Genomic DNA, 24,931 nt, shown 5'->3' with positions numbered 1-24,931 from the left:
ATGCGACAATGGTGCGCAAGTGGGTGATGTAGGGGGAGGGGGCTGCATGGAAGAGGCTGGAGACGGCGACCTGTGTGGGTACGAGTCTGGGGGCGCTGGCAACGGCGCCGCTGCCGCTCCCTCCAAGGAGGTATACCACGAGCCCGGTGGTGGTGGCGGCCCTCAAAATCTGGGGGCAGTGGAGGCGGCATAGGGGGGAAGTTAGGGGCTCGGCGTGGACCCTATTACGGGGGAAACACCGGTTCACCCCAGGAAGAACAGGCGGAGGGTTTTCGGGGTGGCACAGGGCAGGGATACAAAAGTTAGGGGACCTGTTTGTGGACGGGAAGTTCGCGAGCTTGGGTGAGCTGGAGGAGAAGTACGGGCTCCCCCCGGGGAACACCTTCAGGTACTTACAGGTCAGGGCGTTTGCCAGATGGCAGGTGGTGGAATTCCCACGGCTACTGCCACACACAGTACAGGACAGGGTGCTCTCGGGGGGGGGGTGGGTGGGAGTGGGGAAGATCTCGGAATCTTACCAGGTGATGCAGGAGGAGGAGGAGGCCTCGGTGGTGGCGTTGAAAGGTAAGTGGGAGGAGGAGTTGGGAGAGGAGATCGAAGAGGGGACGTGGGCAGATGCCCTAGGGAGGGTGAACTCTTCCTCTTCGTGCGCGAGGCTCAGCCTCATACAGTTTAAGGTGCTGCACAGGGTACACATGACCGGGACAAGGATGAGCAGGTTCTTTGGGGGTGAGGACAGGTGTGTTAGGTGCTCAGGGAGCTCAGCAAATCACACCCATATGTTCTGGGCATGCCCAGCGCTGGAGGAATTTTGGAAGGGCGTAGCGAGTACGGTGTCGAGGGTGGTAGGATCCAGGGTCAAACTGGGCTGGGGGCTCGCAATATTTGGGGTGGCAGAGGAGCCGGGAGTGCAGGAGGCGAAAGAGGCCAGAATTCTGGCCTTAGCGTCCCTGGTAGCACGGCGAAGGATTCTCCTTCAGTGGAAAGATACGAGGCCCCCAAGCGTGGAGTCCTGGATCAGCGATATGGCAAGGTTCATTAAATTGGAGAGTGTGAAATTCGCCTTGAGAGGGTCGGTACAAGGGTTCCTTAGGCGGTGGCAACCGTTCTTAGACTTTCTGGCAGAACGATAGACATTGGTCAATGGCAGCAGCAGCTCGGGGGGTTTACTTTATTTTTGTTTATGTTATTTACACTGGAAGGGTCTGAGGGGGTGTATACACCTGTTGTCTTAAGTCGGGGTGTTAATGTTAATTTATTATTTAGGTACAGGGGGTGGGGGTTTGGGGGGGTTGCTTTTTTAGATTGTGTTTTGTACTTAACCCTGTTGAGTTCTTTTTCTTTCTCATTTTGTTATTGATATTTTATGAAAACCTTTAATAAAAACATTTTTTGTTAAAAAAGAGAATGGAACGACCACAGGGAGTGCTTGAGGCAACTAATTCAGATACATTTAAGGGAAAGCTGTATAAGTATTTGAGAGAGAAAAGAATAGAATGTTAAGCTAATCAATGTAAAGGGTTAACATCAGAAGCATACACGAGGCTGACATAATAATGTCAGATTACATGGCAGATGTAATGTGAGAGTGACATGGAAGGAGAGGGAAGCTTCAGCCTTATATAGAAGTCCAAATGTGTAAACACTTGCTGTAAATAAAGAGCAATGGTTCTGAGAAACTACATCTATTCTGAGAGTGTATAACTGGGACCACTGGAGAAAAGGGTTCACATGACACAGAACTGCTTCAGGATTACACAAAAAAGCATTTTTTAAAAGGTCAGTACTCTACTTTATGCAGTAGGGTCTATTGCTGGCAACATGATAGCAATACAGGAGTTGATGCAACTTCAACTTCTTCTGAAGTTCTACAAGCTTTCAACTCTTTATTTCAGGGTGGTCAACCAAGTAGGCAAGTTCCGACTAAATTTAACAGAGGTCAACAAGCATTTGCGACAGGGTCAACAGTGGTGCTGGAATGTGGACTGACAAAATGCATTAAACAACTTTTAATTTGTTCTAAAACCTTGGCACATAATGATCCAGAATTACTGGCCATAGTAGCAGCAGATGCATCATCTGCAGCTCTGGAGGCAGTTTTATATCAAGGGCAAATAGGTGGCAAGTATAGACCAGTCCATTATGCCTCTGATACATTAACAGAAACAGAACAATGATACACCACATTAGGAAAAGAGGCATTGGCAGCAACGCAAGTGCGCAAAAAAATGTTTAGAGATTTGTGTGATTGAGTTTCCAAATTGAAACAGTCCATAAAGCACTCGTCACCCTTCTGAGCACAAAAGAAGCTGCCACTCAGAATCCAGTGGTTCAGACGAAGATTGATGAGATTTGACTCCATCAAGACTGTGCAAGGGAAGCACCAAACAATGACAGGCACACTGCCACGAATACCATCAGAAGGAACCAAACGAGAGGATTCACACTTCATTAAGGATGAATGTGCTGCAACCACCTTAATCACTCAGCAACTGGGAAACAAAACGTTTGAGGAAATAAATCAAGCCCAGCGACAAGATGAAGAATGTCTCAAAGTCTGAGAATATTATCTGGGAGAATGATCAGACTGTATTTCCACTGATCCAATACTACGGCAGTACTTTGAACAGCAGAAGCACCTCACTGTCATTGAGTTACTTGTCTTCAATGAAAGAATTGTCAGACTGAGAACATTTTGGCTTGATATCTTTCAAAGACTTCACCAAGGTCATTTAGGAATAGAGGTTATTCATGAAGGCTCGCTTTCTCAACCTTGCCCCGTGCCCGAGGTGTGGTGATCCTCGGGTTAAACCACCACCAGTCAGCTTAGTGCCCTTAGTGTCCAAAATTGCCCTGAGTGTTGGGTGGGGTTACGGGGATAGGGTGGAGGTGCTGACCTTGGGTAGGGTGCTCTTTCCAAGAGCCGGTGCAGACTCGATGGGCCGAATGGCCTCCTTCTGCACTGTAAATTCTATGATAATCTATGTAGTAATAATTGTCAGATCACATGACAGAAGTGAGACAGATCAGGAAGGAGGAGAAGTCCCAACCTCGTGTTGCGATCCAATGTGTCAAGGCTCGCTGCAAATAAAGAGTAATTAGAGACACGAGCAGCATACTTTGGGAGAATAGACTATCCCCCAAATCCTGCCTTGACCCCGACTGCAGTGGGATAGAATGGGAAGAGACTTGAGGAGCGCAGACGCCAGCATAGACCAGATGGACCAACTATCCTGCTTCTGTGCAGCACATTCAATATTAATTTGCACTTCTCTGTGAAGAATTGCTTCCTGGCATCACCTTGGATGGTCCAGCTCTAATGTTAAAGTTATGCTTTCTTGCTATAGATACCAGAGTAAATAGTTTCTCTCTATCTTATGAGCTCCATCATCATCTTAAACACAATTACATTATCACCCCCTAATCCTCCAAAGCAATGGATTACAAACCTAGTCTATGTAATTTGTCCCCATAGCCATTTAGCTGAATGCTAAATGAGTGAACCCGTTAGGCTTAGAAATCACTGTGCAAACCTATGACCTATCACTGTCTGTTAAAATGTCAAACCACCCTCCCACCACATAGGCACTAGAGGCTCTCTCTTTATACTAGTTAAATTATCTGGTACAAAGTTTAGCAACAGCTCAAATCTTATCAAATAAAATTCCTTATCAAATAAAATCTGTTATTTTAACAAATCTTTACATGTTGAATGCATTTAGACACATCACAGAACAGTAATTTCACGAACGGAAATACCTCTTGGTGCTCATTTCAAGAATAATAATTATTTTGATTGTCACTTTAAACAGCCCAGGTGATGTTATGTAGGGTATAGAGCAGCAATGATAGCAGAAAGTTTATGTATCATCAACTTTCACAACCAGAGGCTGGACACTGTACCTGCCGTTCAGGATATTTTACACAGTTTCCCCTGATAACCAATTCAATGTGAACAAGGTTCAATATGAAGACGACAAATGCACTTTCGGAATATTAAGATGAAAGGTGAACTGGAAATACTTTAGTCAATTGATTGCATAGAGGGCGTGTGCATATTGTCCACAGGATGATTTTTCCAATTATACGTCTTCTCCAGCACTCGCAAGTAGTCACCAGACTGCAATATTTCTATTAATACAATTGTGACACTTGCATTCATGTAAATAGACACCTTCATATCGTATGGTGTTACTTTTATTAATTACCTGAAGCAATAAAATCAATTCTTCATCCTCATTATCTACTGCAATATCGAAGGCCGTCTTACTGAATTTACTCGGTGTGTGAACATCAGCTCCATATTTTATCAAAAGCTCAACCACATCTTGGTGATTATGCTCTACTGCCCAGTGAAGGGCTGTCATCTTAAGCATGTCCTTCGCATTTATGTCAGCGCCATTCTGCCAATAAAACAGAGAACGTACATCAGGGTATCCTACAAAGTGGGGAAGACAGACCACATAATGTCTTTCTGATTGCACATGTGTCCAAATGGAAATGGAGTGTGGAATATGAAAGTATCTTGTTTCACCAAACTCAGATCCTCTGAATTTACTCTCTTTCTATTAGTTTACAATGACCCTTGCATTTGCTGCACTTTTATCTACAAACATATGAATGAGGAGCAGGAATAGGCCACTCAGTCCTTTGGGATCATGGCTGATCTGGCTTTTCTGCAAGTGCAGGTCACTGTAAACAGACCAAAGCATCATTTCCAACAACAGGACATGTACCTGATGTTACAAATATGAATTAAAAACAATTGGAATAATCTATTCATCAAGGATTAACTCAGTCTCAAAATACTGGACTATTGAAAGTTTAAATGATTTTAAAATACTAAACTATATTCTGAAACAACTGAATATTGTAAGACAACCAAAACCATTTTTGTTTAATACAATGGTGGGAGGAACAGCTGAGGTTCCCTTGGATCAACCTGCTTCTCTGGTCACCATCAGCAACACGTTTGTAAAATTCCACTGGAGGCCATTAAAGATCAAATCTGGCCCAGCGGCTCAAAATTCCAGACAGAGAACCGCAGATTTAAATTGTGCAGCAACACAAGCATTCAATCAGAGGTGCTGAAATAGAAACTGAAGAAGTTAAGTGATCTAGAGGTTTTAATAAGTCAACATTCAATATATCCAATCACAGCAAAGCCAATACTAGAATTTTACTAGACTAGACAAGTCATGCTCAATTCTGCAATACTTGAGATCACAATCCGAGAACAGAGTCCAGTCACCAGACAGTCTTTCAAACCCAGGAGGCAGTTCAACAAACAGCCACAACACTGACATTCACAGAGTGCCAGCCAGGATATTGGGAGGACCTCCCTGCTCTTCACTGAATAACACCATGAGGTCTTTTACATCTGTCTGGAAGAGGAAAGATGGGACTCCGTTTAATGCCTCATCCAAAAGGCTGCACTTTCCACGATGGAGCACTCCCTCAGTATTGCACTGGGAGCAGCAGCCTAGATATGTCGAGTCTCTATAGGTGGAAATTGAACTAATGACCGGCTGACTTTGAGCCAAATTGACAAGTTCACCACCAATTTTCTAACCTTACCTTTACAAGTACCTCAACAATATTTGTATGGCCCTCTGATGCTGCCATATGCAGAGGTGTTCTGTCCACTTTGGTTCTTGCATCCCGACTCACTCCAGCTCGAAGCAGCACTTCTGCTGTTGAATAGTGACCATACTGGGCAGCCAGGTGAAGGGGTGATGTTCCCAGCTGTAACATCAACAAATATAAACTAACTGTAAGCCAACCCAGCAGAAGAATGGCAGTTCCCCATCTATACTAAATACTGAGATGGTTTGCTGGTGGAATGAGGTAATCCAATATCTTAAATGCTATAAAACCAAGAGCGTCAGAAATTAAATAAAAATATTTAAAATGCAGCAGGGGTTTTCTAGAATGGTACCAGGAAAGAGGAATTTTAGATACAAGGAAAGATTAGAGACTTGTTCTCCTTAGAGCAGGAAGATCAAGAGGAGATATTATTGAGGAGTTCAAAATTCTGAACAAGGTAAAGAAGGATATTCTGTTTCCACTCGTTGGTATGTCAGTGACTAGGGGTCCCAATTACAATATGGTCAGCAAGGAATGAGGTGAAACTTCTTTACTCAGAGAGTTGTTGGGGTTCGGAATGTGCTGCCTGCAAAGAGTGATGGAGGTGGATTCCATCGGAGGTTTCAAGAGAGAGCTAGATATATATTTGAAAGTGATGAATTTAGGCTACGGAGATAGGGCTGGGGAATGGGACTAGCTAGGTTGTTCTTTTGGAGGGCGGCACTGTGGCACATTGGTTAGCACTGCTGCCTACAGTGCTGAGGGCCCAGGTTCGATCACGGCTCCAGGTCACTGTGGAGTTTGCACATTCTCCCCGTATCTGCATGGGTTTCACCCCACAACCCAAAGATGTGCAGGATAGGTGGATTGGCCACGCTATATTGCCCCTTAATTGAAAAAAAATAATTGGGTAATCAATGTTTTTAAAAAGGGTAGCTCTTTTGGGAGTCAGTGCAGACACGATGGGCTGAATGGCCTCCTTCTGTGCTGTATGTAAAATGACAATTAACTTCACAAAGTGGTTCTCATTTAATTTCTGAACCTCCACCCAATAGTTGACTACCTGGCCATTTAAAAATGGATGCCCATACCATGGAAACTTTATATTCAATATTCTGACGAGTAAAACATCAGATGCCATACTTTACCCAAATCACCAGATGTGACCAATTTGTAAAACTACTAAAATGATAAATAATAGCTCAGTTTATGAATTTTAAACACTGCTTCTAATTTGCTATGAAGACAGGAAGAAAAAGAGAAGGCCACAAACACATGCACGTCACTCATCTGTTTCAGGCCTCGGAGTTTGAGTTAAACACGGAGATACTACTCCAGAAATAGTTTATTTCTGGAGTCTCATCTGGCAAGTTATTTTTGAAATGATACGATTTTTTAGAATGACAACCTAAAGTGGTGATGATTTGCCTTCAGCTTATCCCCTGAGTGAATTGCTCCATTAAGTTATCTTGATATTAGTGCTTATGATTGAAAAAGTATATCCTGCTGTTGATACACAGACTTGCATAAAGCAATTATAAAATGATCAGTCTGTTTTAGTGTAGCATGTTTAAAAAGGGAGTACATTTCCTTTATTATCAATCTCGGAAAATAAAATATTTTGAGAACACCAACCAAGAACACCCCTCGCTGTTTATGATGTACATTGGGCCTTTACTTTATGAAAAGAGCAAAATTATACTATTTAATAAATGTATTTGTTGCTATTCTAAACATACATGTGCTTTCACTGTCCTTCTCTCTCATGTTGTTCTTCTCCTCCCCCCCACCCCTCTCCATCGCCCCCATAAAGTATCAATATCAACCTACAAATGGAAAAGTTATTTTTTTTACTCGTCATCCGTGGTCCACTGCAATTTGCATACTGCCATAATTGGTCCACAGCAGACGCCAGCTCCCTGGCCCTACACCCATCCCTGGAGCATCAGACAACAAGGACTCCACCATCAGTACCCTATTCATTGACCACAGCTCCACCTTCAATGCCATAATCCCAACTAGATATCGACTTCCTGACTCATAGACCACAATCAGTAAGGATAAACAACCACAGCTCCTCCACGATAGTCCTCAATATATGGGGCTGGTTTAGCACACTGGGCTAAATCGCTGGCTTTGAAAGCAGACTGAGGCAGGCCAGCAGCACGGTTCGATTCCGGTAACAGCCTCCCTGAACAGGCGCCGGAATGTGGCGACTAGGGGCTTTTCACAGTAACTTCATTTGAAGCCTACTTGTGACAATAAGCGATTTTCATTTTTCATTTCATTTCACAGTCTCCTATGCGTCACCTTGTCAAAGTCCTTCTGGAAATCTAAATAAATCACGTCCACTGGTTCTCCTTTATCTAACTTCCTTGTTACTTGCTCAAAGAATTCTAACAGATTTATCAGACATGACCTCCCTTTGACAAACCCTGCACATCTTTGGGTTGCGGGGGTGAGACCCATGCAGACACCATGAGAATGTGCAAACTCCACACGGACAGTGAACCGGTGTCTAGATCGAACCCGGGTCCTCGGCGCCGTGTTAATCACTGCACCACCGTGCCGCCTTCCTATCTATTTTTAATTGGGATTGCAGGACGTCAGAAACAAATTAGTGTGTACTAGAATCATGTGGAGTACCTCATTAGTTGGGTCATTTTTTGAATTCCTGACCTTGACTACTACAGTACCATAGCTATTGTGTTATATCATACAAGCAACATTTTTCTCTGTCCACACATTGCAATGCTTATTTCTGTCTCATTTTAGCTATTTTGCCAAGGTGCTGATTACAAAAAGGAATACTCAATACATTATTCAATAAATATTCAATACATAAAAGATACTAACACATACTCTACTTACCCAGTCTGTTGTGAAAGGAGCACCATTGGACATTAAGACACGGACCTCATCATCCTGTCCTGCTCGTGCAGCTTCTAAAAGCTTCTTCCCCAAATCCACAAGAGACATCTAGGCAGAAAACAGACAATGGAATTGCGGCAACACCCAACAAACACTAGAACGGGCATCGCTTTAAGCTCTCTCAAGCTAGTCACTAATCACCACATGACTGCCATAGAAAAAGATCTGCAGAAAAACCAAGATGTAAACATTTCATTTTACACACATTTAGTTTAATTCCAAATGCGCTGCGTTTACATAGTGTTAAATGTTGTCATAAATCTCCTCCATTCAATTTCAATCATGAGGGTATAGATTTTGCAGACTGTTTAGATACAATTTGGATGTCAAGAAACATGCATAAAATTGAGTTCATCCAAAATTCTGCTGCTCATATCCTAACTCCCAGAGTTCTGTTCACCCATCACTCCTGCGTTTGTGACAATTCACAGGACCACAGACATGCTACAACACATTTGGCCCATAGTGTCTGCTCTAGCCCTCTGAATGAACAATTGACCTCGGAGCCATTCCCTTGCCTTCTCCCCAAAACCCTGCATATTCTTCCTGCTCAGATAACAGTCCAACTCCCCTCTATTGAATCTGCCTCCACCATTCTCTGGTCACGCATTTCAGACCCGAACCACTCGCTCCGCAAACATTTCTTCTTGCATCACTTTTGCTTCTTTTACTAATTATTTTAATTATCGCGTTCACGATCCTTTTACAAAGTTTCTCACTATTCTGTCCAGGCCCCTCAACATTTTGAATGCCAAGCGCAGGGGGCGACCTACGAGTATGGGGAAAAGGCTAGTCGGATGCTGGCACACCAGCTCCGTAAGAGGATGGCAGCGAGGGAAATAGGGGGAGTCAAAGATGGAAGGGGAGCCACGGTTCGGAGTGCGACGAAAATAAACGAGGTATTCAAGGCCTTTTCTGAAGAGCTGTACAGATCCCAGCCCCCAGCGGGGGAAGAGGGGATGAGACGATTCCTAGATCAGCTGAGATTCCCGAGGGTGGAGGAGCAAGAGGTGGCTGGTTTGGGGGCACCAATTGGGTTGGAGGAGCTGAGCAAGGGTTTGGGGAGCATGCAGGCGGGGAAGGCCCCGGAAACGGACGGATTCCCGGTGGAGTTCTACAGGAAGTACGCAGACCTGTTGGCCCCGCTACTGGTGAGGACCTTTAATGAGGCAAGAGAGGAGGGGACCCTGCCCCCGACAAAAATTTCGGAAGCGACAATTTCTTTGATCCTAAAGCGGGACAAGGACCCACTGCAATGTGGATCGTACAGGCCGATCTCGCTCCTCAATGTGGATGCAAAGTTGCTGGCAAAAGTGCTGGCCACGAGGATCGAGGACTGTGTCCCGGGGGTAATCCACGAGAACCAGACGGGATTGGTAAAGGGCAGGCAACTAAACACCAATGTGCGGCAGCTCTTAAACGTGATAATGATGCCATCGGAGGAGGGAAGAGGCAGAGATAGTGGCAGCTATGGACGCGGAGAAGGCCTTTGACCGAATAGAGTGGGAGTACCTCTGGGCGGTGCTGCGCAGGTTTGGGTTTGGGGTATGGTTTATCAATTGGGTTAAGCTCCTTTACAGAGCCCCGATGCCAAATGTAGTGACGAACCGGCGGAGGTCGGAGTACATTCGACTGTACCAAGGGACGAGGCAGGGGTGCCCCCTGTTGTTCGCATTGGCGATCAAACCATTGGCCATGTCATTGAGGGAGTCTAATAAATGGAAGGGGGTGGTCCGAGGGGGAGAAGAGCATCGGGTGTCGCTACATGCGGATGACGTATTGCTGTACGTGGCGGATCCAATGGAGGGGCTGGTGGAGGTCATGCAGACTCTAAGGGAGTTTGGGGAGTTTTCGGGCTATAAGCTCAATGTAGCGAAGAGTGAGCTCTTTGTATTACAGGCGGGGGACCAAGAAAGAGGGATAGGAGACCTACCGCTGAGGAGGGCGGAGGGGAGCTTTCGGTATCTGGGAATCCATATAGCCAGGAGTTGGGGGACCCGACATGAACTGAATCTGACGAGGTTGGTGGAGCAAATTCATGGACCTGTTCATCGGGATCGGGATTGGGGGGGGGGGGGGGGGGGGGAATGGGGGAGATGGATTGGGGGGGGGGGGAATGGGGGAGATGGATGGGGTGGGGGGGTGCGGGGGGTGGGGGGGGATGGGATGGGGGGGGGAGATGGTGTTGGGGTGTGGGGGGGGTTGGGGTGTGGGGGGGGTTGGAGTGTGGGGGGGGTTGGGGTGTGGGGGGGTTTGGGGTGTGGGGGGGGTTGGAGTGTGGGGGGGGTTGGGGTGTGGGGGGGGGTTGGGGTGTGGGGGGGGTTGGGGTGTGGGGGGGGTTGGGGTGTGGGGGGGGTTGGGGTGTGGGGGGGGTTGGGGTGTGGGGGGGTTGGGGTGTGGGGGGGGTTGGGGTGTGGGGGGGTTGGGGTGTGGGGGGGGTTGGGGTGTGGGGGGGGTTGGGGTGTGGGGGGGGGTTGGGGTGTGGGGGGGGGGTTGGGGTGTGGGGGGGGTTGGGGTGTGGGGGGGGGTTGGGGTGTGGGGGGGTTGGGGTGTGGGGGGGTTGGGGTGTGGGGGGGGTTGGAGTGTGGGGGGGGTTGGAGTGTGGGGGGGGTTGGAGTGTGGGGGGGGTTGGAGTGTGGGGGGGGTTGGAGTGTGGGGGGGGTTGGAGTGTGGGGGGGGTTGGAGTGTGGGGGGGGTTGGGGTGTGGGGGGGGGTTGGGGTGTGGGGGGGGGTTGGGGTGTGGGGGGGGTTGGGGTGTGGGGGGGGTTGGGGTGTGGGGGGGGTTGGGGTGTGGGGGGGGTTGGGGTGTGGGGGGGGTTGGGGTGTGGGGGGGGTTGGGGTGTGGGGGGGGTTGGGGTGTGGGGGGGGTTGGGGTGTGGGGGGGGTTAGTTGGGGTGTGGGGGGGTTGGGATGTGGGGGGGGTTGGGGTGTGGGGGGGGGGTTGGGGTGTGGGGGGTGGGTTGGGGTGTGGGGGGTGGGTTGGGGTGTGGGGGGGGGTTGGGGTGTGGGGGGGGTTGGGGTGTGGGGGGGGTTGGGGTGTGGGGGGGGTTGGGGTGTGGGGGGGGTTGGGGTGTGGGGGGGTTGGGGTGTGGGGGGGTTGGGGTGTGGGGGGGTTGGGGTGTGGGGGGGGTTTGGGGTGTGGGGGGGGTTGGGGTGTGGGGGGGGTTGGGGGGGGGTTGGGATGTGGGGGGGGTTGGGGTGTGGGGGGGGTTGGGGTGTGGGGGGGGTTGGGGTGTGGGGGGGGTTGGGGTGTGGGGGGGGTTGGGGTGTGGGGGGGTTGGGATGTGGGGGGGGTTGGGGTGTGGGGGGGGGTTGGGGTGTGGGGGGGGGAGTGTGTGTGTGGGGGGGGGAGTGTGTGTGTGGGGGGGGGGGGAGTGTGGGGGGGGGGGGAGTGTGGGGGGGGGTGTGTGTGGGGGGGGGGGGAGTCTGTGGGGCGGGGAGTGTGGGGGGGGGAGTGTGGGGGGGGGGAGTGTGGGGGGGGGGAGAGTGTGGGGGGGGGGGGGAGTGTGGGGGGGGGGGGGAGTGTGGGGGGGGAGTGTGTGGGGGGGAGAGTGTGTGGGGGGGGAGTGTGTGGGGGGGGGAGTGGGTGGGGGGGGAGTGGGTGGGGGGGGGAGTGGTTGGGGGGGGGGGGGAGTGGGTGCGGGGGGGGAGTGGGTGGGGGGGGGGAGTGGGTGGGGGGGGGGGGAGTGGGTGGGGGGGGAGTGGGTGGGGGGGGGGGAGTGGGTGGGGGGGGGGAGTGGGTGGGGGGGGAGTGGGTGGGGGGGAGTGGGTGGGGGGGGAGTGGGTGGGGGGGCGTGGGTGGGGGGGAGTGGGTGGGGGGGGGGAGTAGGTGGGGGGGGAGTGGGTGGGGGGGGAGTGGGTGGGGGGGGAGTGGGTGGGGGGGGAGTGTGGGGGGAGAGTGTGGGGGGAGAGTGTGGGGGGAGAGTGTGGGGGGAGAGACTGGGGGGAGAGAGTGGGGGGAGAGAGTGGGGGGAGAGTGTGGGGGGAGAGTGTGGGGGGAGAGTGTGGGGGGAGAGTGTGGGGGGAGAGTGTGGGGGGCAGTGTGGGGGGCAGTGTGGGGGGGGGCAGTGTGGGGGGGGGCAGTGTGGGGGGGGCAGTGTGGGGGGGGAGTGGGTGGGGGGGGGAGTGGGTGGGGGGGGAGTGGGTGGGGGGGGGAGTGGGTGGGGGGGGAGTGGGTGGGGGGGGGGAGTGGGTGCGGGGGGGAGTGGGGGGGGGGGAGTGGGTGCGGGGGGGAGTGGGTGGGGGGGGAGTGGGTGGGGGGGGAGTGGGTGGGGGGGGGAGTGGGTGGGGGGGGAGTGGGTGGGGGGGGGAGTGGGTGGGGGGGGAGTGGGTGGGGGGGGGAGTGGGTGGGGGGGGGAGTGGGTGGGGGGGGGGGAGTGGGTGGGGGGGGAGTGGGGGGGGGGGGGGGAGTGGGTGGGGGGGAGTGGGTAGGGGGGAGTGGGTAGGGGGGAGAGTGTGGGTGGGGGAGTGTGTGGGTGGGGGAGTGTGTGGGGGGAGAGTGTGGGGGGAGAGTGTGGGGGGAGAGTGTGGGGGGAGAGTGTGGGGGGAGAGTGTGGGGGGAGAGTGTGGGGGGAGAGTGTGGGGGGAGAGTGTGGGGGGAGAGTGTGGGGGGAGAGTGTGGGGGGAGAGTGTGGGGGGAGAGTGTGGGGGGAGAGTGTGGGGGGAGAGTGTGGGGGGAGAGTGTGGGGGGAGAGAGTGGGGGGAGAGAGTGGGGGGAGAGTGTGGGGGGAGAGTGTGGGGGGAGAGTGTGGGGGGAGAGTGTGGGGGGAGAGTGTGGGGGGAGAGTGTGGGGGGAGAGTGTGGGGGGAGAGTGTGGGGGGAGAGTGTGGGGGGAGAGTGTGGGGGGCAGTGTGGGGGGGGGCAGTGTGGGGGGGGGCAGTGTGGGGGGGGGCAGTGTGGGGGGGGGCAGTGGGGGGGGGGCAGTGTGGGGGGGGCAGTGTGGGGGGGAGTGGGTGGGGGGGGGAGTGGGTGGGGGGGGAGTGGGTGGGGGGGGGAGTGGGTGGGGGGGGAGTGGGTGGGGGGGGGGAGTGGGTGCGGGGGGGAGTGGGTGCGGGGGGGAGTGGGTGGGGGGGGAGTGGGTGGGGGGGGAGTGGGTGGGGGGGGGAGTGGGTGGGGGGGGAGTGGGTGGGGGGGGGAGTGGGTGGGGGGGGAGTGGGTGGGGGGGGGGAGTGGGTGGGGGGGGGGAGTGGGTGGGGGGGGGGGAGTGGGGGGGGGGGGAGTGGGGGGGGGGGGGGAGTGGGTGGGGGGGAGTGGGTAGGGGGGAGTGGGTAGGGGGGAGAGTGTGGGTGGGGGAGTGTGTGGGTGGGGGAGTGTGTGGGGGGAGAGTGTGGGGGGAGAGTGTGGGGGGAGAGTGTGGGGGGAGAGTGTGGGGGGAGAGTGTGGGGGGAGAGTGTGGGGGGAGAGTGTGGGGGGAGAGTGTGGGGGGAGAGTGTGGGGGGGAGAGTGTGGGGGGAGAGTGTGGGGGGAGAGAGTGGGGGGAGAGAGTGGGGGGAGAGTGTGGGGGGAGAGTGTGGGGGGAGAGTGTGGGGGGAGAGTGTGGGGGGAGAGTGTGGGGGGAGAGTGTGGGGGGAGAGTGTGGGGGGAGAGTGTGGGGGGAGAGTGTGGGGGGGAGAGTGTGGGGGGCAGTGTGGGGGGGGGCAGTGTGGGGGGGGGCAGTGTGGGGGGGGGGCAGTGGGGGGGGGGGCAGTGGGGGGGGGGGCAGTGTGGGGGGGGGCAGTGTGGGGGGGGGGGAGTGGGGGGTGGAAAGAGTGTGTGCGGGGGGGAGTGTGTGTGCGGGGGGGAGTGTGTGTGCGGGGGGGAGTGTGTGTGCGGGGGGAGGGGGAGTGTGTGCGGGGGAGGGGGAGTGTGTGCGGGGGAGGGGGAGTATGTGCGGGGGAGGGGGAGTGTGTGGGGGAGGGGGAGTGTGTGGGGGGGAGGGGAAGAGTGTGGGGGGGAGGGGAAGAGTGTGGGGGGGAGGGGGAGTGTGTGTGGGGGGGGAGTGTGTGGGGGGGGGGGGAGTGTGTGGGGGTGGGGGGGGTGTGGGGGGTGGGGGGTGTGTGGGGTGGGTGTGGGGGGGGGGTGTGGGGGGGAAGAGTGTGGGTGTGGGGGGTGGGTGGGGGGGGGGGAAGAGTGTGGGTGGGGGGGGGGGGAGTGTGGGGGGGGGGGGAGTGTGTGGGGGGGTGGGGGTGGGGAGAGTGTGTGGGGGGGGTGGGGGTGGGGAGAGAGTGCGGGTGGGGGGGGGAGTGTGGGTGGGGGGGGAATGTGGGTGGGGGGGGGAATGTGGGTGGGGGGGGAATGTGGGTGGGGGGGGAATGTGGGTGGGGGGGGGAGTTTGGGTGGGGGGTGTGGGTGGCGGGGTGTGTGGGTGGGTGGGGGGGTGTGGGTGGGTGGGGGGGGAAGTGTGGGTGGGGGAGGAAGTGTGGGTGGGGGGGAAGTGTGGGTGGGGGGGAAGTGTGGGTGGGGGGAAGTGTGGGTGGGGGGGAAGTGTGGGTGGGGGGGAAGTGTGGGTGGGGGGGGAAGTGTGTGAGGGGGTGGGGGGGGAGGGGAGTGTGTGAGGGGGTGGGGGGGGGGGGGAGTGTGTGAGGGGGGTGGGGGGGGGGAGTGTGTGTGTGGGGGGGGAGGGGGGAAGTGTGGGTGGGGGGGCGTGTGGGTGGGGGGGGCGTGTGGGTGGGGGGGGGGGAGTGTGGGTGTGGGGGGGGGGGGGAGTGTGGGTGGGGGGGGGGGGGGGAGTGTGGGTGGGGGGGGGGGGGGGAGTGTGGGTGGGGGGGGATTGTGGGTGGGGGGGGTGGGGGGGGAGTGTGGGTGGGGGGGGAAGTGTGGGTGGGGGGGAGAGTGCGGGTGGGGGGGGGAGTGCGGGGAGTGCGGGTGGGGGGGGGGGAGTGCGGGTGGGGGGGGGGAGTGCGGGTGGGGGGGGGGAGTGCGGGTGGGGGGGGGGGAGTGCGGGTGGGGGGGGGAGTGCGTGGGGGGGGGGAGTGCGTGGGGGGGGGGGGGAGTGCGGGTGGGGGGGGGGGGGAGTGCGGGTGGGGGGGTGTGCGGGTGGGGGGGGGTGGGGGGGGGGAGTGCGGGTGGGGGGGGGGGGGGGGAGTGCGGGTGGGGGGGGGTGCGGGGGGGGGAAGTGTGGGTGGGTGGGGGGGGGGGGGAGTGTGGGGGGGGAGTGTATGCGGGGGAGTGTGTGGGGGGGGAGTGTGTGGGGGGGGGGAGTGTGTGGGGGGGAGTGGGTGGGGGGGGAGTGGGTGGGGGGGGAGTGGGTGGGGGGGAGTGGGTGGGGGGGAGTGGGTGGGGGGGAGTGGGTGGGGGGGGGGGAGTAGGTGGGGGGGAGTGGGTGGGGGGGGAGTGGGTGGGGGGGGAGTGGGTGGGGGGGGAGTGTGGGGGGAGAGTGTGGGGGGAGAGTGTGGGGGGAGAGTGTGGGGGGAGAGACTGGGGGGAGAGAGTGGGGGGAGAGAGTGGGGGGAGAGTGTGGGGGGAGAGTGTGGGGGGAGAGTGTGGGGGGAGAGTGTGGGGGGAGAGTGTGGGGGGCAGTGTGGGGGGCAGTGTGGGGGGGGGCAGTGTGGGGGGGGGCAGTGTGGGGGGGGCAGTGTGGGGGGGGAGTGGGTGGGGGGGGGAGTGGGTGGGGGGGGAGTGGGTGGGGGGGGGAGTGGGTGGGGGGGGAGTGGGTGGGGGGGGGGGAGTGGGTGCGGGGGGGAGTGGGGGGGGGGGGAGTGGGTGCGGGGGGGAGTGGGGGGGGGGGAGTGGGTGCGGGGGGGAGTGGGTGGGGGGGGAGTGGGTGGGGGGGGAGTGGGTGGGGGGGGGAGTGGGTGGGGGGGGAGTGGGTGGGGGGGGGAGTGGGTGGGGGGGGAGTGGGTGGGGGGGGGAGTGGGTGGGGGGGGGGAGTGGGTGGGGGGGGGGGAGTGGGTGGGGGGGGGGAGTGGGTGGGGGGGAGTGGGTAGGGGGGAGTGGGTAGGGGGGAGAGTGTGGGTGGGGGAGTGTGTGGGTGGGGGAGTGTGTGGGGGGAGAGTGTGGGGGGAGAGTGTGGGGGGAGAGTGTGGGGGGAGAGTGTGGGGGGAGAGTGTGGGGGGAGAGTGTGGGGGGAGAGTGTGGGGGGAGAGTGTGGGGGGAGAGTGTGGGGGGAGAGTGTGGGGGGAGAGTGTGGGGGGAGAGTGTGGGGGGAGAGTGTGGGGGGAGAGTGTGGGGGGAGAGTGTGGGGGGAGAGAGTGGGGGGAGAGAGTGGGGGGAGAGTGTGGGGGGAGAGTGTGGGGGGAGAGTGTGGGGGGAGAGTGTGGGGGGAGAGTGTGGGGGGAGAGTGTGGGGGGAGAGTGTGGGGGGAGAGTGTGGGGGGAGAGTGTGGGGGGAGAGTGTGGGGGGCAGTGTGGGGGGGGGCAGTGTGGGGGGGGGCAGTGTGGGGGGGGGGCAGTGTGGGGGGGGGCAGTGGGGGGGGGGGCAGTGTGGGGGGGGCAGTGTGGGGGGGGAGTGGGTGGGGGGGGGAGTGGGTGGGGGGGGAGTGGGTGGGGGGGGGAGTGGGTGGGGGGGGAGTGGGTGGGGGGGGGGAGTGGGTGCGGGGGGGAGTGGGGGGGGGGGGAGTGGGTGCGGGGGGGAGTGGGTGGGGGGGGAGTGGGTGGGGGGGGAGTGGGTGGGGGGGGGGAGTGGGTGGGGGGGGAGTGGGTGGGGGGGGGAGTGGGTGGGGGGGGAGTGGGTGGGGGGGGGAGTGGGTGGGGGGGGGGAGTGGGTGGGGGGGGGGGAGTGGGTGGGGGGGGAGTGGGGGGGGGGGGGAGTGGGTGGGGGGGAGTGGGTAGGGGGGAGTGGGTAGGGGGGAGAGTGTGGGTGGGGGAGTGTGTGGGTGGGGGAGTGTGTGGGGGGAGAGTGTGGGGGGAGAGTGTGGGGGGAGAGTGTGGGGGGAGAGTGTGGGGGGAGAGTGTGGGGGGAGAGTGTGGGGGGAGAGTGTGGGGGGAGAGTGTGGGGGGGAGAGTGTGGGGGGAGAGTGTGGGGGGAGAGTGTGGGGGGAGAGTGTGGGGGGAGAGAGTGGGGGGAGAGAGTGGGGGGAGAGTGTGGGGGGAGAGTGTGGGGGGAGAGTGTGGGGGGAGAGTGTGGGGGGAGAGTGTGGGGGGAGAGTGTGGGGGGAGAGTGTGGGGGGAGAGTGTGGGGGGAGAGTGTGGGGGGAGAGTGTGGGGGGCAGTGTGGGGGGGGGCAGTGTGGGGGGGGGCAGTGTGGGGGGGGGCAGTGTGGGGGGGGGCAGTGGGGGGGGGGGCAGTGTGGGGGGGGGCAGTGTGGGGGGGGGGGAGTGGGGGGTGGAAAGAGTGTGTGCGGGGGGGAGTGTGTGTGCGGGGGGGAGTGTGTGTGCGGGGGGGAGTGTGTGTGCGGGGGGAGGGGGAGTGTGTGCGGGGGAGGGGGAGTGTGTGCGGGGGAGGGGGAGTATGTGCGGGGGAGGGGGAGTGTGTGGGGGAGGGGGAGTGTGTGGGGGGGAGGGGAAGAGTGTGGGGGGGAGGGGAAGAGTGTGGGGGGGAGGGGGAGTGTGTGTGGGGGGGGGAGTGTGTGGGGGGGGGGGGAGTGTGTGGGGGTGGGGGGGGTGTGGGGGGTGGGGGGTGTGTGGGGTGGGTGTGGGGGGGGGTGTGGGGGGGAAGAGTGTGGGTGTGGGGGGTGGGTGGGGGGGGGAAGAGTGTGGGTGGGGGGGGGGGGAGTGTGGGGGGGGGGGGGGAGTGTGTGGGGGGGTGGGGGTGGGGAGAGTGTGTGGGGGGGGTGGGGGTGGGGAGAGAGTGCGGGTGGGGGGGGGAGTGTGGGTGGGGGGGGAATGTGGGTGGGGGGGGGAATGTGGGTGGGGGGGGAATGTGGGTGGGGGGGGAATGTGGGTGGGGGGGGGAGTTTGGGTGGGGGGTGTGGGTGGCGGGGTGTGTGGGTGGGTGGGGGGGTGTGGGTGGGTGGGGGGGGAAGTGTGGGTGGGGGAGGAAGTGTGGGTGGGGGGGAAGTGTGGGTGGGGGGGAAGTGTGGGTGGGGGGGAAGTGTGGGTGGGGGGGAAGTGTGGGTGGGGGGGAAGTGTGGGTGGGGGGGGAAGTGTGTGAGGGGGTGGGGGGGGAGGGGAGTGTGTGAGGGGGTGGGGGGGGGGGGGAGTGTGTGAGGGGGGTGGGGGGGGGGAGTGTGTGTGTGGGGGGGGAGGGGGGAAGTGTGGGTGGGGGGGGCGTGTGGGTGGGGGGGGCGTGTGGGTGGGGGGGGGGAGTGTGGGTGTGGGGGGGGGGGGAGTGTGGGTGGGGGGGGGGGGGGGGGAGTGTGGGTGGGGGGGGGGGGGGGGGAGTGTGGGTGGGGGGGGGGGGGGGAGTGTGGGTGGGGGGGGATTGTGGGTGGGGGGGGTGGGGGGGGAGTGTGGGTGGGGGGGGAAGTGTGGGTGGGGGGGAGAGTGCGGGTGGGGGGGGGAGTGCGGGGAGTGCGGGTGGGGGGGGGGGAGTGCGGGTGGGGGGGGGGAGTGCGGGTGGGGGGGGGGGAGTGCGGGTGGGGGGGGGGGGAGTGCGGGTGGGGGGGGAGTGCGTGGGGGGGGGGAGTGCGTGGGGGGGGGGGGAGTGCGGGTGGGGGGGGGGGGGAGTGCGGGTGGGGGGGTGTGCGGGTGGGGGGGGGTGGGGGGGGGGAGTGCAGGTGGGGGGGGGGGGGGAGTGCGGGTGGGGGGGGGTGCGGGGGGGGGAAGTGTGGGTGGGTGGGGGGGGGGGAGTGTGGGGGGGGAGTGTATGCGGGGGAGTGTGTGGGGGGGGAGTGTGTGGGGGGGGGGAGTGTGTGGGGGGGAGTGTGTGGGGGGGGGGGGAGTGTGTGGGGGGGGGGGAGTGTGTGGGGGGGGGGAGTGTGTGGGGGGGGAGTGTGTGGGGGGGAGTGTGTGGGGGGGAGTGTGTGGGGGGGGAGTGTGGGGGGGGGAGTGTGTGGGGGGGAAGTGTGTGGGGGGAAGTGTGTGGGGGGGAAGTGTGTGGGGGGGAAGTGTGTGGGGGGGAAGTGTGTGGGGGGGAAGTGTGTGGGGGGGGAGTGTGTGGGGGGGGAGTGTGTGGGGGGGGAGTGTGTGGGGGGGGGAGTGTGTGGGGGGGGTGTGTGTGGGGGGGGGGGAGTGTGTGGGGGGGGGGTGTGTGTGGGGGGGGGAGTGTGTGGGGGGGGGGAGTGTGTGGGGGGGGGGAGTGTGTGGGGGGGGGGAGTGTGTGGGGGGGGGAGTGTGTGGGGGGGGGAGTGTGTGGGGGGGGGAGTGTGTGGGGGGGGGAGTGTGTGGGGGGGGGAGTGTGGGGGGGGGGGGAGTGTGTGGGGGGGGGGGAGTGTGTGGGGGGAGGGGAGTGTGTGGGGGCGGGGGAGTGTTGGGGGGGGGAAGTGTTGGGGGGGAGGGAGTGTGGGGGGGGAGGAGAGTGTGGGGGGGAAGAGTGTGGGGGGGGAAGAGTGTGGGGGGAAGAGTGTGGGGGGGGAAGAGAGTGGGGGGGAAGAGAGTGGGGGGGGGAGTGTGGATGGGGGGAGTGTGGGGGTGGGGAGTGTGTGTGGGGGGAGTGTGGGTGGGGGGAGTGTGGGGGGGGAGTGGGGGGGGGAGTGTGGGGGGGAGTGGGGGGGGGAGTGGGGGGGGGAGTGGGGGGGGGAGTGGGGGGGGGAGTGGGGGGGGAGTGGGGGGGGGGGGAGTGGGGGGGGGGGGAGGGAGTGTGGGGGGGGGGGGAGTGTGGGGGGGGGAATGTGGGGGGGGGGAGTGTGGGGGAGGGAATGTGGGGGGGGGGGGAGTGTGGGGGGGGGGGAGTGTGGGGGGGGGAGTGTGGGGTGGGGGGGGAATGTGGGGGGGGGGAGTGTGGGGGGGGGGAGTGTGGGGGGGGGAGTGTGGGGGGGGGGAGTGTGGGGGGGGGGGAGTGTGGGGGGGGGGGAGTGTGGGGGGGGGGGAGTGTGGGGGGGGGGGGGAGTGTGGGGGGGGGGGAGTGTGGGGGGGGGGGAGTGTGGGGGGGGGGGGGGAGTGTGGGGGGGGGGAGTGTGGGGGGGGGAGTGTGGGGGGGGGAGTGTGGGGGGGGGGAGTGTGTGGGGGGGGAGTGTGGGGGGGGGAGTGTGGGGGGGGGAGTGTGGGGGGGGGAGTGTGGGGGGGGAGTGTGGGGGGGGGGGGGAGTGTGGGGGGGGAGTGTGTGGGGGGGTGAGTGTGGGGGGGGGGGGAGTGGGGGGGGGGGAGTGTGGGGGGGGGGAGTGTGGGGGGGAAGAGTGTGGGGGGGGAAGAGATTTGGGGGGGGAAGAGAGTGGGGGGGGAGTGTGGATGGGGAGTGTGGGTGGGGGGAGTGTGGGGGTGGGGAGTGTGTGTGGGGGGAGTGTGGGTGGGGGGAGTGTGGGGGGGGAGTGGGGGGGAGTGTGGGGGGAGAGTGGGGGGGAGTGGGGGGGGAGTGGGGGGGGAGTGGGGGGGGAGTGGGGGGGGAGTGGGGGGGGAGTGGGGGGGGGGGGGGAGTGTGGGGGGGGGAGTGTGGGGGGGGGATGTGGGGGGGTGGGGGGGAGTGTGGGGGGGGGAGTGTGGGGGGGGGGGGAGTGTGGGGGGGGGAGTGTGGGGTGGGGGGGGGATGTGGGGGGGGGGGGGGGAGTGTGGGGGGGGGGGGAGTGTGGGGGGGGTGTGGGGGGGGGGGTGTGGGGGGGGGGGAGTGTGGGGGAGGTGTGGGGGGGGGGGTGGGGGGGTGTGGGGGGTGTGTGGGGGGGGGAGTGTGGGGGGGGGGAGTGTGGGGGGGGGAGTGTGGGGGGGGGAGTGTGGGGGGGGGGAGTGTGGGGGGGGGAGTGTGGGGGGGGAGTGTGGGGGGGGAGTGTGGGGGGGGAGTGTGGGGGGGGAGTGTGGGGGGGGAGTGTGTGGGGGGGGGGAGTGTGGGGGGGAGTGTGTGGGGGGGAGTGTGTGGGGGGGGGGAGTGTGTGGGGGGGGGAGTGTGGGGGGGGGAGTGGGGGGGGGGGGGAGTGTGGGGGGGGGGGGGGGGGAGTGTGGGGGGGGGGGAGTGTGGGGGGGGGGAGTGTGGGGGGGGGAGTGTGGGGGGGGAGTGTGGGGGGGGGGGGAGTGTGGGGGGGGAGTGTGGGGGGGGGGAGTGTGGGGGGGGGAGTGTGGGGGGGGGAGTGTGGGGGGGGGAGTGTGGGGGGGGGGAGTGGGGGGGGGGGAGTGTGGGGGGGGGGAGTGTGGGGGGGGAGTGTGGGGGGGGGAGTGTGGGGGGGGGGAGTGTGGGGGGGGAGTGGGGGGGGGGGGAGTGTGGGGGGGGGGGGAGTGTGGGGGGGGGAGTGTGGGGGGGGGAGTGTGGGGGGGGGGAGTGGGGGGGGGGGGAGTGTGTGGGGGGAGTGTGGGGGGGGAGTGTGGGGGGGGGAGTGTGGGGGGGGAGTGTGGGGGGGAGTGTGGGGGGGGGGGGAGTGTGGGGGGGGGGGGGGAGTGTGGGGGGGGGGGGGGGAGTGTGGGGGGGGGGGAGTGTGGGGGGGGGAGTGTGGGGGGGGGAGTGTGGGGGGGGGAGTGTGGGGGGGGGAGTGGGGGGGGGGGGAGTGTGGGGGGGAGTGTGGGGGGGGAGTGTGGGGGGGGAGTGTGGGGGGGGAGTGTGGGGGGGAGTGTGTGGGAGAGTGTGGGGGGGAGAGTGGGGGGGGGGAGAGTGGGGGGGGGAGTGTGGGGGGGTGGGGGGGGAGTGTGGGGGGGGAGTGTGGGGGTGGAGTGTGGGGAGTGTGGGGGGGAGTGTGGGGGGGAGTGTGGGGGGAGTGTGGGGGGGAGTGGGGGGGAGGAGTGGGGGGGAGGAGTGGGGGGGGAGGAGTGGGGGGGGAGGAGTGTGGGGGGGGAAGTGTGGGTGGGGGGAAGTGTGTGGGTGGGGGGGAAGTGTGGGTGGGGGGAAGTGTGGGTGGGGGGGGAAGTGTGTGAGGGGGTGGGGGGGGAGGGGAGTGTGTGAGGGGGTGGGGGGGGGGGGAGTGTGTGAGGGGGTGGGGGGGGGGGTGTGTGAGGGGGGTGGGGGGGGGAGTGTGTGTGTGGGGGGGAGGGGGGAAGTGTGGGTGGGGGGGCGTGTGGGTGGGGGGGGCGTGTGGGTGGGGGGGGGAGTGTGGGTGTGGGGGGGGAGTGTGGGTGTGGGGGGGGGGAGTGTGGGTGGGGGGGGGGGGGAGTGTGGGTGGGGGGGGGGGGAGTGTGGGTGGGGGGGGATTGTGGGTGGGGGGGTGGGGGGAGGTGTGGGTGGGGGGGGGTGGGGGGGGAGTGTGGGTGGGGGGGGAAGTGTGGGTGGGGGGGAGAGTGCGGGTGGGGGGGGGGAGTGCGGGGAGTGCGGGTGGGGGGGGGGGAGTGCGGGTGGGGGGGGGAGTGCGGGTGGGGGGGGGGGAGTGCGGGTGGGGGGGGAGTGCGTGGGGGGGGGGAGTGCGTGGGGGGGGGGGGGAGTGCGGGTGGGGGGGGGGAGTGCGGGTGGGGGGGGGGGAGGGGGTGGGGGGGGGGTGCGGGTGGGGGGGGTGTGGGGGGGGGGGGGAGTGCGGGTGGGGGGGGGGGAGTGCGGGTGGGGGGGGGTGCGGGGGGGGGAAGTGTGGGTGGGTGGGGGGGGGGGGGGGAGTGTGGGTGGGGGGGGGGAGTGTGGGGGGGGAGTGTATGCGGGGAGTGTGTGGGGGGGGAGTGTGTGGGGGGGAGTGTGTGGGGGGAGTGTGTGGGGGGGGGGAGTGTGTGGGGGGGGAGTGTGTGGGGGGGAGTGTGTGGGGGGCGTGTGTGGGGGGGGAGTGTGTGGGGGGGAGTGTGTGGGGGGGAAGTGTGTGGGGGGGAAGTGTGTGGGGGGGAAGTGTGTGGGGGGGAAGTGTGTGGGGGGGAAGTGTGTGGGGGGGAAGTGTGTGGGGGGGGAGTGTGTGGGGGGGGAGTGTGTGGGGGGGGAGTGTGTGGGGGGGGAGTGTGTGGGGGGGGAGTGTGTGGGGGGGGAGTGTGTGGGGGGGGAGTGTGTGGGGGGGGAGTGTGTGGGGGGGGGAGTGTGTGGGGGGGGGAGTGTGTGGGGGGGGGGAGTGTGTGGGGGGGGGGGGAGTGTGTGGGGGGGGGAGTGTGTGGGGGGGGGGAGTGTGTGGGGGGGGAGAGTGTGTGGGGGGGGAGTGTGTGGGGGGGGAGTGTGGGGGGGGGGGGGGGGAGTGTGTGGGGGGGGGGGGGGAGTGTGTGGGGGGGGGGAGTGTTGGGGGGGGAAGTGTTGGGGGGAGGGAGTGTGGGGGGGGAGGAGAGTGTGGGGGGGGAAGAGTGTGGGGGGGGAAGAGTGTGGGGGGGAAGAGTGTGGGGGGGGAAGAGAGTGGGGGGGGAAGAGAGTGGGGGGGGGGAGTGTGGATGGGGGGAGTGTGGGGGTGGGGAGTGTGTGTGGGGGGAGTGTGGGTGGGGGGAGTGTGGGGGGGGAGTGGGGGGGGGAGTGTGGGGGGGGAGTGGGGGGGGGAGTGGGGGGGGGAGTGGGGGGGGAGTGGGGGGGGGGGGGGAGTGGGGGGGGGAGTAGGGGGGGGGGAGGGAGTGTGGGGGGGGGGGGGAGTGTGGGGGGGGGGAATGTGGGGGGGGGGAGTGTGGGGGGGGGGAGTGTGGGGGGGGGAGTGTGGGGGGGGGGAGTGTGGGGTGGGGGGGGAATGTGGGGGGGGGGGAGTGTGGGGGGGGGGGAGTGTGGGGGGGGGAGTGTGGGGGGGGGAGTGTGGGGGGGGGGGGGGAGTGTGGGGGGGGGGGGAGTGTGGGGGGGGGGAGTGTGGGGGGGGGGGGGGGGGGAGTGTGGGGGGGGGGAGTGTGGGGGGGGGGGGAGTGTGGGGGGGGGGGGGAGTGTGGGGGGGGGGTGTGGGGGGGGGGGTGTGGGGGGGGGGAGTGTGGGGGGGTAGTGTGGGGGGGGGAGTGTGGGGGGGGGAGTGTGGGGGGGGGAGTGTGGGGGGGGGAGTGTGGGGGGGGAGTGTGGGGGGGGGGAGTGTGGGGGGGGGAGTGTGGGGGGGGGAGTGTGGGGGGGGGAGTGTGGGGGGGGGGAGTGTGGGGGGGGGAGTGTGGGGGGGGGGGAGTGTGGGGGGGGGGGGAGTGGGGGGGGGAGTGTGGGGGGGGGGGGAGTGTGGGGGGGAGAGTGTGGGGGGGAAGAGAGTGGGGGGGGGAAGAGAGTGGGGGGGAGTGTGGATGGGGAGTGTGGGTGGGGGGAGTGTGGGGGTGGGGAGTGTGTGTGGGGGGAGTGTGGGTGGGGGGAGTGTGGGGGGGAGTGGGGGGGAGTGGGGGGGGAGTGGGGGGGGGGGGGGAGTGTGGGGGGGGGGGAGTGTGGGGGGGGGAATGTGGGGGGGGGGAGTGTGGGGGGGGGGAGTGTGGGGGGGGGGGAGTGTGGGGGGGGGGAGTGTGGGGTGGGGGGGGGATGTGGGGGGGGGGGGGAGTGTGGGGGGGGGGGGAGTGTGGGGGGGGGGGGGTGTGGGGGGGGGAGTGTGGGGGTGGGGGGGTGGGGGGGTGGGGGGGTGTGTGTGGGGGGGGGAGTGTGGGGGGGGGTGTGGGGGGGGGGGGAGTGTGTGGGGGGGGTGTGGGGGAGTGTGGGGGGGGGGGGTTGGGGGGTGG

General features: G+C 63.0%; 1 protein-coding gene across 7 annotated transcripts in view; it reads right to left on the bottom strand.

Annotated features, from left to right (window-relative positions):
- gabpb1 (GA binding protein transcription factor subunit beta 1) overlaps positions 1-8,578 on the bottom strand; it is a 164,930-nt gene extending 156,352 nt beyond the window's left edge. For 6 of the 7 annotated variants that reach the window (XM_072470279.1, XM_072470278.1, XM_072470280.1 and 3 more), the window contains exons 1-3: positions 8,458-8,578; positions 5,578-5,745; positions 4,209-4,403 (exon numbers count right to left, since the gene is read on the bottom strand). In XM_072470279.1, the coding sequence (XP_072326380.1) occupies positions 4,209-4,403; positions 5,578-5,745; positions 8,458-8,565 (471 nt within the window). In that variant the 5' untranslated portion in view covers positions 8,566-8,578. The remainder of the gene's footprint in view (positions 1-4,208; positions 4,404-5,577; positions 5,746-8,457) is intronic. The other variant, XM_072470284.1, reaches the window with a different exon arrangement.
- Positions 8,579-24,931: the final 16,353 nt, after the last annotated feature.

The sequence above is a fragment of the Scyliorhinus torazame genome, chromosome 12 (genome assembly GCF_047496885.1).
Source record: "Scyliorhinus torazame isolate Kashiwa2021f chromosome 12, sScyTor2.1, whole genome shotgun sequence".
NCBI classification, from domain to species: Eukaryota; Metazoa; Chordata; class Chondrichthyes; order Carcharhiniformes; family Scyliorhinidae; genus Scyliorhinus; species Scyliorhinus torazame.
The sequence above is the reverse complement of the archived record's forward strand: the minus strand, read 5'-3'. Positions and strand labels throughout refer to the sequence as shown.